The sequence below is a fragment of the Grammomys surdaster genome, unplaced genomic scaffold, assembly GCF_004785775.1.
Source record: "Grammomys surdaster isolate TR1022 unplaced genomic scaffold, NIH_TR_1.0 198, whole genome shotgun sequence".
NCBI classification, from domain to species: domain Eukaryota; kingdom Metazoa; phylum Chordata; class Mammalia; order Rodentia; family Muridae; genus Grammomys; species Grammomys surdaster.
The window spans coordinates 7,621,900-7,638,992 of NW_021604643.1; the positions used below are offsets into that span (position 1 = coordinate 7,621,900).

Here is a 17,093-nt window from a genome sequence, read left to right on the forward strand (position 1 = left end):
AGAGAGAGAGAGAGAGAGAGAGAGAGAGAGAGAGAGAGAGAGAGAGATTGTGTGTATGTGTGTGTAGTATATGTGTGTAGTTACATGTGGAAAACAAATGAAAGCCTTGGGAGTCCTTCCTTAGGTGTCATCCATGGTTTTTCCTCTTGAGGTCTATCATTGGCCTAGAAAATGACTAGCAACTTATGTGGCTGCTTAGTGATCCACCCTAGCAGTAGGGTTACAAGACACATTCACACACCTGGGATTTCTGAGTGGGCCCTCATGCTTTTATAGCAAGCACTTTACCCATGAAGCTATCTCCCCATCCTAGGCAAGGTATTTTGATTGGGCTATGCCATATATTTGGTCTACCATAAATTGAAATGCCATTGTGGAACATATGGCTATGTATGTATATATATTGTGACATATATACTAGCTAACTAAAAAAAAAAAAAAGTTGTATAATTTTGGTATAAATCCTTTACATCTTTCTCACCAGTTTCAGAATAAAATGTAACCAGTCAAAATGCTATACAATATATCTCTTCAACTTACTCTTTCCCATTAACTGTGATTTTGTAACTTTTCACAAGTATTTTTCCAGTTTCTAGTAGCACCTCAGTCTCTAGAAACTACCATTTTAATCTTATACTCTTGGCTTCTGTGGAATCAACTCTGTTTTTGAGATAATACTATAACTACATTACTCTCTTTCCTTCTCTCCTTCCAAGTCCTCCCATATACTTCTTTTCATATCCATGGCCTCTTCTTTTTAATAATTTTTATTATATGTACACATGTATATTTACATACATGTATATTCTTAAATATAACACAGGATAGGCTTTGTTAAATTCTACATGAATGACCATAAAATTATATTTGTTCCACACCTATTACTTTACCTGTTCCTGAGGGCGGATAACCACTGTGTTAAAATCAGGCCACTTGTCGACTAGGGCTTTTAGGTTGAATGGGTTTCCATGGATCATGTGATAGACGGTCCCATAAACCTGCAAAGAGGTGAGATGGCTTGTTTGTTGAGAGGAATGGAAAATCACCTTTTGTAATCAGGACAGAAGTTATTCCTATGAAATGATGACAGTTGGTAATGACAAGAAGCTAAGGAAAAATCCAGGCCAAACAACTCATACATTATTTTTTTAAATTCAATTGATGAAAATTTTGTCTTAAAATATGAATCATAACATATATACTAAAATATTCAGACAAATAAAATAAACAATTTTTATGAACAATTTTATATGTGGAAATTCCAAACTTCCATTAAGGGAAAGTGTGTGTGACTATTAAGTGACTTAAGAATTAAGCATTCCCTTATGAAATCCGAGAAGCTAAAAAAGCCACCTTGTCAACAAAACCACTGAGAAACACCCAGAGTTGTCACAAAACATTTGACATTCACTTTTAACATAAGCAATGGAGAAACTTACATTTTATAATTCTATATAACAAAGCATGTAAAAAGATCAGCCTTCATAATTTCTGAAAATAGTTGTTTAGCATAAAAATATCTCATTAGTTGTCCATAGAATGTCAAATGATGTAATTTTCAAGAAAAATCTGCTTTCTCTGGGGTATTTCCTGATTTCTATGGATTGCCAAGGTATATAGATGATCTTGGCTAATATCAGTGGGCTTTACTAAAATGGGAAGTTTTGGTTTTAGTTTTACTTGACGTAGATTTATTTGGGTGGTAAATTACAGGATTGGTTCACTCACTAGTCTATTGATAGTAAATGAAAATTTTAAAAAGCAATCTACAGCTGGGTGGTGATGGCGCACGCCTTTAATCCCAGCACTTGGGAGGCAGAGGCAAGCGGATTTCTGAGTTCAAGAGTTCGAGGCTAGCCTGGTCTACAGAGTGAGTTCCAGGACAGCCAGGGCTACTCAGAGAAACCCTGTCTCGAAAAAAACAAAAAAATATATAAATAAATAAAAAATAAATAAAAAATAAAAAGCAATCTACAAATAAAGGAATGCTAATATTTTTCATCTTTATAAAAAGGCAGTGGCAAATCTAAGAGAAAAAGAGAGAATTAAATTTCTCGTATTAGATGGATTTTTTTTAGGAAATTTGTCTTATAGAGTAGCACAAATCTGGAAATATTTTTCCTTTAAGACACACACATGCATGCATACAAAAGCAAACATTCATATGTTCACACACATACATGGACACAAACACACAGAAATATACATACAAATGAAATACACTTGAACTGTCTTACGCATATATAAATGCTCATACAAGCATACACATGCCAATATACATACATACTTACACATATACATCACACACACAAATACACACAGATACATACACAGCACACACAAACACAGTTATACTGAAGCTTCACTGGATTGAACTTCATTTCATAAACACAATCAAGGACCTGAATTCACAAGTAGGGAAATGTAAGCACTTATATCTATCTATCTGAATTAGTCAACCCTAGGGTCTTTAATAAGTTGTAATGAGTTTTGAGGGTAAAAACAGCCAATCCCAAAACAGATTGCTATACATTAAGTTCAGAGCAGCAGACCCATTACTAACTACAAACACATTCAAGATAGTTTACCTTTCACATGGCAAGCATTCTTCTGAAATGAATTAATTAAACATTAATATGTACCCTCAGTTGACCGTGAAGGAAAAGTCCAGAAAATCTCAAGGGCTGCTAAGGGGGGGCTCTTGAGAAGAAGCAACAGGAAAACTTCAGTGAGCAGAGGGTAAAGTCCATGTGTGCACACAATTGTGCTGCAACTCACTGCTGGTGAGACATGGTGCTGCCCCTTCTTATTCTTACATTTGATTGATTGATTGATTGATTGATTGATCTGATATGTGTCTGTCACAGCACATGTGTGGAGGTTAGATGATAACTCTGAGGAGTTACTTCTTTCCTTCTACCAAGTTGGATCTGAAGATAAGACTGAGGTTGTCAGGCTTGTAAGTGAGCACCAGTCTCCCAAGCAGTCTTGCTTACCTATGCTAATAGTATGCTAAACTGCTTACTTATATCTCCATATCCATTTTTACAGAGTTAGGGTTTCACTATGTATCCCTGGCTGTCCTAGAACTCACTATGACATGATGGCCTTGAACTCACAGAAAGCCACATGTTTCTTGACTCAAACGTGCTGAGATTAAAGGTATGTATTCTCACATCTGACTGAATCTTCATATTTTTAACCAGTGATACAGATATAGTGGAAAATATCTTGAAAAGAAAAGAGTAAATTAAATGGGAAAATTTTGAGATATGGGTTTGCTCAAAATATTATCTCATAGGGTCTGGGGAGATGGATCAGTGGATAAAGTAATCACCACCCAAGGGTGAGGACTAGAGTTCAGACTTCTAACTCCTGAACCCACATAAAAGCCTAGTAGTTCTGACAGCCTACTTGTAATCCCATTGCTTGGGAGGCACAGACAGGGAAATTTCCTGGACAACCTGACTAGCTATACTAGCTCACATAACCTAGCTATGCCGAACTCCAGGTTCAACAAGAGATTCTATCTCTTTTTCTTTCTCTTTTTTAAATTTATTTTTATTTATTTTTTTAAAAATGTTAAAGGCTTTATATGTTCAGTACTGCTCAATAACAAGATAACCATACAATCAGAAGTGTAACCCAATACCCAACCTAGATATACCAACTATTTTTGACTGGTGGAGACATGTGAACATCTGCCTCCATTTTCCCTCCCCCCCCCCGCCTCCGTCTCCTAGCTCCTCCTCCTCTCCTTACTCCTCCTACATATCACCCTTCCTGTTAAGATAAAACTTTCTCTCAAAATACAACTAGAGCATAACTATACCAATTTGTATCAGTAAGGTACAAGAAAGACCTAATACCCAGTCCATCATTTTATTGACTAACTAGAACATCTGTCATCTCTCCTAACTAAAAGACTTAGTTCTGAACCTGGCTTTTTTCTTGGCTTTAGAATGAATGTCAGCTGAAAACCATCCTCTCAAGTCTTTTCTCTCAAAGTAAATAGCCGGGATTGGCTATGAGACTATAAGTCTTCAACCCCATCAGAAATCCAGAATGACTGAATTAACTGAAATTATGGGAAACACAAAGCATAGCTTCTAAAACTTAGCCAATTTATAGAGACCGCTGAACACCTGGACAGTCCCTATACTACAAAACATTGGAGAATCTGATCTTCAGCCTTCTGGCCCAGGATCAACTGATAGACCTACTGACGGAGAATTATTAAGGGCTGATTATTCTGTCTTGGCAGATATAATCAGTCGACTATTCCACAAGTGTGTCCTTTTCAGGACAGTAATTTGTCCGTAGATGAAAAGAGGCAATTCTTGCCTAGTGGCTGTCTCATCACAACTGGAGTAACTCCAAAGATGCTCAATTTCTTCTTAGAATCCAAGACAGGGAAGCTGTCTGGAGCAGATAGGTCTCTAATCAAAATGAACCTTAATGCAGAAATATTTGTAACGTCAATTCTGTGGACTTCTGACATTTTGAAAACCAACTATCCATGTAAGGCAATCTGGACTGTTGTCTGTTAACTCCTCTCAGCTATTTCTAAATAAAATATAGAAAACACCCTAACAATAAACTCAGAGCCATGAATTTGCTATAGGCCCTTAGCTCACAGGCTAACCATCTCAAATCAGTTAACAAAAGTTAAAGAAGGACTAGGCCTAAGCCTTGTATTCCTAAATGTGTTATATAGGCACAATGCCTATGGGAGTAACAATATTAATCTCACTTCTATATCAATAAGAAACTCATACCAATGAAAATCTTAAATTTGAAATCAAAGTAAATTTTTGTAACATTTAAGAAATTATAACTTCCTTTCTGTGTTTATATCCCTGTGTGAATAAATTATGATTTGAGAAAAAAATAAAAAAAATAAAATTAAAAAAAAGAAATTATAACTTCAGCTTAATAACAATTATACAGATTTCTACCAATAGGTTATGGCTATGCAATAAATCCTAGCTATTCCTCCCTGTTCCAACAAAACCACTACTTTTCTCTAAAAAGACAGCCCAATATTAACCACCTCAGTCCCCAAGCCCAGGAAATAGAGGCGCCAACTCTTCCTTAACTTCTTTAAGCTGATTACGCGCGTTGAGATATTAGAAGAGGGTTGGGAGGAAGAGTAAATTTATAAGCCTCTGACATCTGTGTCTTCACTGCATTCATCCGAGATTCTAGGACATCAGAGGTTCAAGCAGGTCTGCTCAGCTTGCTTGATGAGTAGATACACCAAGGCTGTGTGTTCTGCAATATACAATTCTCAAAATAAATTTTAGTATCAATATATTTTTTTGTTTGAATTCTGGAATCTAGTTTTCTGGTGGCCTGTCTCTATCATATCTAATCCATATAATTCTGAGAGGTTTTATGAGGGTGTGCTCCCACCATCTTCCCATTCCCACCTCCCTGCTCTCAAATTCCCCAACACTAGGGAATCCAAACTATTGGGTACCAAGGCCCTCCACTTCCAAGGATGCCTGACAAGGCCACCCTCAACTACCTATACAGGTGGAGCCATGAGTCCCTCCCTTTGTGTTCTCGGGCTGGAGGTTTTAGAATGGCTACTCCAGCTTCTTTCGTAGGACTATTTGCTTGAAAATTTGTTTTCCAGCCTTTTACTCTAAGGTAGTGTCTGTCTTTGTCACTGAGGTGTGTTTCCTGTATGCAGCAAAATGCTGGGTCCTGTTTACATATCCAGTCTGTTAGCCTATGTCTTTTTATTGGGGAGTTGAGTCCATTGGGGTTAAGAGATATTAAGGAACAGTGATTGTTGCTTCCTGTTATTTTTGTTATTAGAGGTGGAATTATCTTTGTGTGGCTATCTTCTTTTAGATTTGTTGGAAGAGGATTACTTTCTTGCTCTGTCTAGGGTATAATTTCCCTCCTTGAATTGGAGTTTTTCTGCTAATATCCTTTGTAATGCCAGGTTTGTGGAAAGATATTGTGTTTTGTCATGGAATATCTTGGTTTCTCCATCTATGTTAATTGAGAGTTTTGCTGGGTATAGTAGCCTGGGCTGCTATTTGTGTTCTCTTAGGGTCTGTATGTTGTCAATCCAGGATCTTCTGGCTTTTATAGTCTCTGGTGAGAAGTCTGGTGTAATTCTTATAGGTCTACCTTTATATGTTACTTGGCCTTTTTCCCTTACTGCTTTTAATATTCTTTCTTTGTTTTGTGCATTTGGTGTTTTGATTATTATGTGATGGGAGGTATTTCTTTTCTGGTCTCGTCTATTTGGCGTTCTGTAGGCTTCTAGTATATTTATGGGCTTCTCTTTCTTTAGGTTAGGGAAGTTTTCTTCTACAATTTTGTTGAAGATATTTATTGGCCCTTTAAGTTGGGAATCTTCCACTCTCATCTATACCTATTACCCTTAAGTTTGGTCTTCTCATTGTGTCCTGGATTTCCTGGAGGTTTTGTGTTAAGAACTTTTTGCATTTTGCATTTTCTTTGACAGTTGTGTCAATATTTTCTATGATCTCTTCTGCACATGAGATTCTCTCTTCTATCTTTTGTATTCTGTTGGTGATGCTTGCATCTATGACTCCTGATTTTTTTTTCTAGGTAATCTATCTCCAGGGTAGTCTCCCTTTGTGATTTCTTTATTGTTTCTACTTCCATTTTTATGTCCTGGATGGATTTGTTCAATTCCTTCACTTGTTTGGTTGTGTTCTCTTGTAATTCTTTAAGGGATTTTTGTGTTTCCTCTTTAAGGGCCTCTACCAGTTTATCTGTGTTCTCCTCAAATTCTTTGAGAGTGTTATTTATGTCCTTCTTAAAGTCCTCTATCATCATCATTAGAAGTGATTTTAAATCTGAATCTTACTTTCCTGGTGAGATGGAGAATTCAGGACTTTCTAGTGTGGGAGAACTAGGTTCTAATGACGCCATGTACCCTGGGTTGCTGATGCTTATGTTCTTGTGCTTGCCTTTCAACATCTAGATCACCTTAATGCTATCTGTCCTGTCTCTTACAGGAGCTTGTCTTTCCTATTATCTTGATTGTTTTAGAATTGTGTGGGGTGGATGTTACTACTAGGGTTAGAGCTGGGGCCCAAGATCTGCTCAGTGCTTGGGCCCAGACCAGAAGGAACCAGGGCTCCAGGCCAGGAGTAAATTCCTGGGTCCTAGTGGGTTCCAGTTACTCCTTGTTTGAGGCGGGGGGGGGGGTGCTGTCTCCTTACCTGCCTGGGTTAGAGCTCCTGGGAGGCCTGCTTCCTTTGGGTTTTGTCAAGAGATTCTATCTCAGTATATAAAGTGGAGAGTGATTAATGAAGGTACTGGACATAAGCTTTGGGACTCATGAACATATTTTTTTCATGCATGTATACACTACACACATCAAGCACACCACACATGCATGTATGTAAATACATATCACTCATACCATACATGCATCCATACACACACATACATAAGTCACACGTCATATTGCATGCACACACAACATACACATCAATCATACTACATATGCATGCATACATACCACACACACATCAATCATACCACACATGCATTCATACACATACATACATAAGTCACACAGCACATGCATGCATATGCACACATATTAGTCAAACTATACATGCACACATATTCACACTCATCAATCACACTACACATGTATGCATATTCACACACATCAATCATACCACACATGCATGCACACACACACACGTACAGTGAAACATAAATGTTAAGCTTCTTTCACATACACTTTCTTTTTACTGAGCTTAGCATTTTCTAAGTCACCTTTAAGGATTCAGGAAGGCACTTCCTCAAGGATTTCTCCAGTGTTTGTAGCATCTGTGCACCTTGTAATAGAACAGCCATGAGGACACTTTAGCCTAAAGAAATAATAAATGGACATTCATTAATGACAGAAACAAAAGTTCTGTATAAATAGCCAAATCTCCTTTTTCAATAACATCCTTACAAGCTCCAAGGAAACATAAGACTTCCAGGGAGCACAGGAGTTTCTCTCTGACTTTTCAGTTCCCCTTTTTGCCTTGGATTCATCATATACTGAACAAGTGCATTTTATTTTTTTGAGTTTCTGTTGCATCAGTGTCTCTCCTGGCATCTCTAGTAATGGTGTTACTTAGAAAATTGTCTAGCCTTGGTGTCTTGATTTCATAAAAGGTAGATGGGATGATAGCTCATATGGGTCACAGAATGTTTATGGGGCTGAATTGATTAACTAACATATAGTGTATTCAGTAGAATGTTGGTAATATAAGCAATGCTCAAGTGTGTAATTATATTATTAGTGTTCATCTTCCTCCTCTTCCTTCTCATGTGAGGTAATATTGCATGATGTTTTGATATAACTTTTAATGTAGGCTCTTTGACATGTTTTAGATACAAACAAGAAACCTTTATGACTGTTGCATTCCAGCTACTATTTACATCCCATAATTGTTCTGTCATTTTCTTCTATAGTTCTTTCTCTAAGCTTCATCCTTGAGTCTATGATATACACTAGAAAATACTATGTAAAGGCTTGCAAGATGGCTCATTGAGAAGTTGCTTGCTGATTATTTAATTTTGATCCCCAAGATCCACATAGTAGAAGAAAAGAGAACCAATTTCCATAAGCAAGTTCTACTTTTACTTCAACTGGATGTTGGAGTGTGTCTTAGTTAGGATTTCTATTCCTGCACAAACATCATGACCAAGAAGTAAGTTGAGGAGGAAAGGGTTTATTCAGCTTACACTTCCACGTTACTGTTCATCACTAAAGGAAGTCAGGACTGGAACTCAAGCAGACCAGAAAGCAAGAGATGATGCAGAGGCCATGGAAGGATGTTTCTTATTGGCTTGCTTCCCTAGCCTTGCTCAGCTTGCTTTCTTACAGAAACCAAGACTATCTACCAGCCAGGGATGGCACCACCCACAATGGGCCCTCCCACCTTGATCACTAATTGAGAAAACGCCTTATAGCTGGATCTCATGGAAGCATTTCCTTAACTGAAGCTCCTTTCTCTGATAACTCCAGCTTGTGTCAAGTTGACACAAAACCAGTCAGTACAGAGTGTGACCATCATCTACAATCAATCAACCAATCGGTCAGTCAACATTGACTTACCACATCATGTTGGTCCCGTAGCAGCCTAACTATTTAGAAAGGGAAGGAAGTCTATGTTAAATGTTCTGTAATGAAATAGTGATATTCAGAGAAATAACTTCTCAGTGAAGGCAAGAAGAAAGTACACTGGAAAGAATTAGCATTGAAACCAGACATGCATGAACTATCAGGCTCCAGGCCAGAACAAGGCAACCACATGGGTTTCTCAAAACAGGAGAAAGGTTTTCTGCTTCTGAGCAATAAGATCTAGATTTATCTTTTTATCTGAAATAGTCACAATTTAAATAATGTTCTAGTCTGATTTTGATCATCATGATAAAACACACCAACCAAGTACAATTTAAGCAATGAACACTTTTGTTTCAGCTTACAAATTACTATCAATAGCTGAGGAAAATCAGGGCACAAACTCAAGCAGAAGCTAGAAGCAGAAACCATGGAGAAATCCTATTGCTAGCTTGCTAACAGGCTCATGCTTTCTTATCCATTCCAGGATAATGCCCAGGGAATGGTGTGGTACACAGAGAGGTGTCCTCCTTTATCAATTAATAGTAAACCTTATTTACCATAGACATGCTCACAAGCCAATCTGATCTGGGCAGTTTTCCCTTAGATAACTCTAGACTGTGTTGAAGGTTGGCACACAAGTTGCCAAATGGCATAGGATTATGATCTTGGAGAAAGGAAAATAACAAGAAACTAGAAAAATGGTTCCCTTGCCAAGCCTTGTCTAGCATGTATCAGGCCCTGGACGATGCTCCCTACAACCACTTGCATCAGCTTAATTTTTAAAGAAGTTTACAGCTTCAGTCACTGGGTGATAGAAGGGAAAAGTGACAACTTGGGTATATGGAGATTGGAGTTTGAGGGCTGTGCGTGTGCGTGTGTGTGTGTGAGAGAGAGAGAGAGAGAGAGACAGACAGACAGACAGACAGACAGAGACAGAGAGACAGAGAGAGAGACAGAGAGACAGAGAAACAGAGAAGGAAATAGAGACAGAGACAGGAGACACAGAGACAGAGAGACAGAAGAAAAAAGAAGAAAGAACACTAGCTAAAACAATAAATAAAAACAAAACCTAGAATAGAAAATATTTTAAGGACCAAGATAGAACTCACGAAAATGAAAACAATGGAACATTTAACACAAAAACACATAGCATGTGATCAGCAGCAAATTAGACAGTGACAGATAAAGATCAAAAAATTCAAAGACATTACTGAAAGTATCCACAGTGGAGCAAAGAGGGGAAATTAGATATTCTTTTTTTAGATGTTTTATTTACATTTCATATGTTATCCCCTTACCCCATCCCCCACCCACCCAGGAACCCTCTATCCCCTCACCCCTCTTCCTGCTTCTCTGAGGATATAACCCTATTGTGAAGATAAGGAAAGGAGAGAAGTTTCAGCACTTAAGCTTCTCCTCCAGAGAGCCCAAATTCAGTTTACAGTACTCATATCAGCTCACATTTGCCTATACCTCCAGCTCCAAGGGATCTGACACCTTCCTTTCACCTTCCTGGGATCCACTCATGTGGCACATGCACAAATACATTTAAATAAAAAAATAAAATGTTATTATCTACAAAGTGATCTAATCAGTCATGACCCCCCACCCAGGTTCCATTTGCATTTGTGGGATGGGACACAACTGCTGATGAAATTCATGTAACTGCAAGCCTGACTATTAATAGAAAGCTGATGTTATCAGGACAGAGTATCTTGGCATAAGGATAAACAGACAGGTCAATGGAGTAAAAGTCCAGAACAGGCGGCTTAGTTGTGAAGAGAAGTTCCAAGAAAACATCACAAGAAGTTCCAAGAATACTCCACAAGGCTGGATGACTAATCAGAACTCTGTGGTTGTAGAGAACTGAGATACTGTAAATTCAGAGCCAAAATTATCTCTAGCCATCTCCACACATTTCTCATCTTTCTGTCTGACCTAAGACTCTGTTGATGTTTTAACTGTCAGGAAAACCTTTGAGGATACATTAACTTAGAAGGCTCTGACATCTATCTTCTAACCTATAGGCTATGATTGTCATCAGATAACATCTGAGACCTATAGCAGAGATGTCTCCACTTTGCTGTGACCAAGCCTACATATTTTCACCCACGTGCTAGGAAACTGCCTTGACTTATGGCCTTTATAGTTCTGTAACTATAGAACTTCATGAAATGTTTTCTATGTCAGAACGTGTTATTTGGGGTAACCTGAATCCATGTTCCCAGGTCTTGGACACATATTTGACTCAAAAATGAATTCTCTTTTACTCCTTTGAGGTGACAGCTGTATTTTGCATGGTCACTGTGATTGCTTGTCTTGTCTATGAAGACATCTAAGCAGTTTGGTGGAGGTATGATTGTAGACTTTTCAACAGCTGGTGCCGATTGTCATTGCTAAGTAGTCTGGGTGACGACTATTAGGTTCAGATAGTGATAAATTTTCCACTGTGGGTTTTAGGAGAAAGACTGAATCAATTTGCTCTTAAACTTGTTTTGGTCCTCCTGAGTCATTTATCTAAACAAAGCTTCCTATTCTATATTCTGTAATTCATTGTCTTAGATTCTTCTCTAGTTGCTGTGATAAATTATCCCAACTAAATTAACTGAGAGGAAAATGGCTTTGTTTTGGCTCACTGATCAAGGTACAGTCCAACATGGTAGAGAAGTCACAGCAGTGGGAACCTGAAGCAATTGATATCATTTTATCCACACTTAAGAAGCAGAGAAGGATAAGTACATGCACAGTGCTTAGCTCTTTTTCTATATGTACAGCCCAGGATTCCCTGCCTGGGGAAGGATCTCACCCAGAATTAATTAACATAATCAAGATAATCCCCACAGGAATGCTCCAAGGTCTATCTTCCACATAGTTCTAGTTTCTGCCAAGTTGATAACACCAATCATCACATTTAAGAATTTGGGAGAACAATGTTTTAACAGAAAAGTAACACCAGATAAGGCCATAATGGAGTCAGAGCAAGAACAGAACAATGAACCTAACATCCCATCTAATAATCAAGTTTCAGCAAAGACCAAAAGAAATATTATCTGTAAATGTAACCAGTACCCCTGTCCCAGGCAACATATCTAGTTCACATGCAGCTGTTACTTCTATACCCTCTGTGCTTCAGAAGAAAAGTATTAGATAGAATCATGGGAATTATGACAGGGCACAAGCTGGAGCCATAGTAGTTCCTTTGAGTGCTTCCCCAAAGCTCTCATCTCAAGGCCTACCCACACACTTATTGAGAGTATACCATTCTTCACCTGGTTTGCTGTTGCAGGGACAGAAAAGAAACCTGTTTCATCAGATTGCAGTTACATTCCAGAAAGTCAAAGTCTAGACAATTTCAACAGACTTAACCACTAAAGAATGAGGTCAGGCTGTTTACTTTGACTTCCCAAATCTCAGCATTACTGCTTTCATGTTCTTCCTCAAAACCACTGGCTATAACAAGAGTTACATGAGACTAAGAGGCCAGTATAGCTTTATGTTAAATCTTGGATATGTGAAATTGCTGGGTTTTGTGAGTAGTGTAATTTGGAACCAATTTTGAGGAAGTACCAAGCATGATGCCAAGTAAACAGGGTGAATTCAGAGCTGCCAATAGTGACATTTTTCAAGAAGCCTAACACACGGTAGCCAGTAGCTCTGAGTAACTTATAAATGAATTCTGGAGTTGCTGACCCTGCTATGCCAGGAATGGAAATTAATATGATGAAAGAAATGTAAAAGAACAGAACAGAATTTTATAAAGCTACACAAACAGAGGTATAAAACAGCTGAATAAATTTTCAACTTTCAGGTATAGGGGAAGCAAATATAAAATACAAGCTAACAAAGTACAATAACTCTAAAGCATTGAACCCCACACCTGCAGGAACTATATACAGTTGAATGTGGACATGGAGAAAGTATTAAAGTACAATCAAAACATGAAGGACAGAACATAAAATAGCTTCTAAATAATACACAAACATGAGTTTCAAAGAAAACACAGGTGAATTCAAAATTAGACTGTCTTCAGATGCAACTTTGAACATAAAATTTGCTTGCCATTTGATTAATAATTAAATCATTGTGGTGTGAATTCTTGCTTCCTTTCTGACTTTAAGCTTAATAACCCTCTTGTCCGTCATGTGCAGAGAAACCTACCTACCCTGTAATGAAAATGAAGTGAGCACAGTGCTGTAGTACTTCCATATGGTAGATCCTATATTCACCCACTTCCAAAACACACACAAATATTTCCACATTAATTACACAAAAGAAGCATCTAAGAATTTCTCATTGCACTTGACAAAGTGCCTATTATAGAATACATGCATACTATGTATTTCTTCAAGTGAAATAGCTAATTTTTCCCTTAGGCATATTTGGTACATATTCTGGGATTCATGTAGTATGATCAGTTTTATATCGTTCACTTGAGAGGAAGAAAATTTTAAAAAGCAAGAATGCCTTGTTAAAAAAAACATTTCTCTCTCTCTCTCTCTCTCTCTCTCTCTCTCTCTCTCTCTCTGTGTGTGTGTGTGTGTGTGTGTGTGTGTGTGTGTGTGTGTGTGTGTGCTGTCAGAGGGAAGCAATTAACATTTATGCCAATAGATATTGAGAAACTTGTTTGTATGTCTGGCTAACACAGCTGACACCCTGGCCTGGGAAGACGGCTCAGCAGACAGAAGTACTTATGCACAAGATTGGTGATCTGAGTTTGATCTCCAAAGACCACAAAAAGATGGTAGGAGAGAATCAACAGCTTCACAAGTGGGGCTGTAGCACATGTGCCCCCAATAAAAATAAATAAAACAGACAGACTGATAGATGATAGCTACTTTTAAAGGACAGCTAAAATCTACTCATTGCCTACGCACCACATACAACCATTTTATGATCTAGAGTTCTTCTGTGTTAATTTGGCCTCTAGACTCATTCATCCTACAGATCTGCTACTCTGAGACAAATCCTCACCTGGAAAGCTGTCTCAACAGTCTTCGTAAAAATGGACTTCTGGGAGATGAAAGTCCCTTCCAACACAGCAGGCTCAGTGAGAACCTGAAGAGTGAGTGAGCTTTGGTGTCTCTCTTCCAGAAATTAACTGAGCTGAGGCAGAAAATGTGGACTTTGCTCTAAGCACGTTGACAAAATCTTCTGCTTGTCAGCTCTCCTGAAATCTAACCCTTCCCTCCTTCGCTGGTCTCGTGCTATAGAAATTGGCTCTGCAAGCTGAGGCTGACATTTGCCCTCTGAACTTCTCTCTTCTAAATATTACCTTGCTCTTTGCTCCACTTTCCATTAATATGCAAACCAAAGGTACCATGTTCAAGCAGGGTGGAAAGGGGCAGTTAGGTAAGCTGACTTTCTTCCCCCCTTCCCATTCTCATCATCAAATATCTGCAACAACAACAAGGCAGGAGGCCTGATTCATAGAGCTCAACATTATAACTCTTTTTCTATGCATGCCAGAAAGACACTTGTGCAGTGTTAGCACAGTAAGAAACTTCTAATGATCTGGTGTAAGGACCTCTTAACTTTAAGACAAATTTACATCTATTTATTTTACATGATATGGGGGGGGGAGGCATGGGCCAACAGCATGTGTGGAGAACAGAGAACAATTTGTAGTAATTGGCTCTCTCACTATACTGTTCCCTGGGTCCTGGGAAACCCAGCTCAGATTGTCAAGCTCACTGGTAAGCACCTTTACCCTTGGGCCAAACAACTAGCTCTTAATGTCACTTTTATGAAGACAGAAAACAAAGACCACTGTGGTGAAGATAGAATGATATTTAGTCCACAGATCTTTTATTCTTTTTAAAATTCAACAAAAGGGCTTTATTAAATTTCCATAATGTGTAAGATACATTTTGACTTTCCACAATAGGAAATGATCTTCTATATTAGCCTCTCTATTACCCTTTCTTATCTCCTCTCCCTTTTCCTTCTCCAAATCTCCTATCAGACCTCTGTTTTAGTTTCAATTATAGTTTTCAGATGTGACAGAAAATACTTATCTTTAGGGGTCTACCTGTTTCATGGATGGCGTTCATCCAGTTCTGCACATTTTCTTATAAGCAAAGTAATTGCATTCTTCTTTATCACTAAGTAATGCTCTGCTGTAAGTGTATATAACATATTCCCCTTATCCATTCATCTATTGATGGCTACCTTGTCTCTTAGGAATAATGCAGTGGTAAACATAGATATGTGGGACTCTCTCTAGTAAGCTCTGCTTCTTTGTGTATGTCCCCAAAAGTAGTATGGATGGAACATGTGGAGTTGTTTTTAATTTCCTTCAGAAACATCCATATTGAGTTCTGTGGTGGCTGAAATAGTTTACACTGCCAGCAGTAGTGTATGAGTTCCTTGCTCACTTCATGTTTTTTGCCAGAAATATCAGTTTGAGGACTTGAGGTAGTCATTTTGACTGAAGTGAGATGGAATCTTGATGTAATTTTGATTTACATTTTCCTGGTGATAGAGGATTTTTTTTAGTAAACTGTCAACACATATTAACACTTGCTCCATCTCTCTAAGAACAGAGAAGGTCATTAAAAAGTTTTTGGTCCCAGATCTGCTATGTGAAACCACTATGGAAGGACATTTGACAGTCTAGGGTCCTATTGATCAGGACCATTTTTTCAGCTGCTTGGGGCTTTTGCTAAGGAAAGAAGAGATGCTTAAACTACAGGACCAGAGAAAGGTAGGTAGCTATTATATACATAGATAGTCAAAAGAGCTTGTGTGTTCTTTCATTCAATGGACTGGTATTATGCAAGCTTACACATTTTTTTGTCTTCTTTAGGAATCCTGAGTCTTCTAGGCACATCAATTCCCTTTCCCATCACTTATGATCTGAAGACACTATGATAGGCCTTGACTATCTCCATAACAATGCTACACTGAATTGTTTTGTTACCATCAATAGTGTAAACAAATCAATTCTGAAAAATCACAAAGACTGACTGCAACAAAGGAGTGGGGTAGAGTTTATCCCAATTCCACAAGAAGACCCTTCCTCTTCTATTTTGTTCAGCTCACTTACTTAAACATGTATCCAGTCAAAGGACAAAGAATGTCTCCACTCTCTTCTTCCTTTGGACATGTCCCTTAACTTTTTTGAAGTTTGGGAGGCAGCTGTATTGGGGAAATAAAGGAAGTAGGAGAGAGGGAGTTGGGGCAGATATTATCAGAATACATTATTCACATAAGTAAAAGTGTCAAAGAATCAAAAACCTCTTCATTTGGGTATGGGAAGGGAGAATTGTTCTGCATGTTTATAGGACTGTCGATTGGTACAGACATTATGAGAAATTATATGGGTACTTAAAAGAGTTTATAAAACAGAACTACTAGAAGTTGTTTTTTTGTTTTGTTTTGTTTTTTGTTTTTTTTTTTTTTTGTTTTTCAAGACAGGGTTTCTCTCTGTAGCCCTGGCTGTCCTAGAACTCACTCTGTAGAACAGGCTGGCCTCGAACTCAGAAATCCGCCTGCCTCTGCCTCCCAAGTGCTGGGATTAAAGGCGTGCACCACTGCTGCCCAGCTGAAGTTATTTTATTGTACAGGATTCTTTTAAACTATGCTGGGTTTTTAATTTTGCCATATGAAGTCAAGAATTGCCCTTTCAAGGTCTATAAAGAATTGTGCTGGGACTTCCGGTCTAGGCCCGAGCATAGAGCAGGTCACAGGCGGCAGCTCCGTACCCAACCCCAGAAAACCGAGAGAAAGAGGGACTCCCAGAAGCTTTCACTCAGGCAGCATCCCAAGTAAGGAAAAAGCAGCACTTGCCCCAAACAGGGAGAAACTGGGACCCACTGGGACCCAGGAATTCGCTCCTGGCCCGGAGCAGGGACTCCATCTGGTCTGGGCCCGAGCACTCGCAGATCCCGGAAGGTAGCTCTGGACCCAATCTCACAGAATCCAGAGGAACAACAAAGAAAGAGAACTTCAGGCCAATCTCCCTTAT

At 38.5% G+C, this 17,093-nt stretch overlaps 1 protein-coding gene across 1 annotated transcript in view; it reads right to left on the reverse strand.

The window, feature by feature from the left end:
* LOC114623506 (glycine N-acyltransferase) overlaps positions 1 to 14,402 on the reverse strand; it is a 20,123-nt gene extending 5,721 nt beyond the window's left edge. The window contains exons 1-3 of the mRNA XM_028770180.1: positions 14,099 to 14,402; positions 7,783 to 7,877; positions 891 to 998 (exon numbers count right to left, since the gene is read on the reverse strand). Coding sequence (XP_028626013.1) covers positions 891 to 998; positions 7,783 to 7,863 — 189 coding nt within the window. The 5' untranslated portion in view covers positions 7,864 to 7,877; positions 14,099 to 14,402. The remainder of the gene's footprint in view (positions 1 to 890; positions 999 to 7,782; positions 7,878 to 14,098) is intronic.
* Positions 14,403 to 17,093: the final 2,691 nt, after the last annotated feature.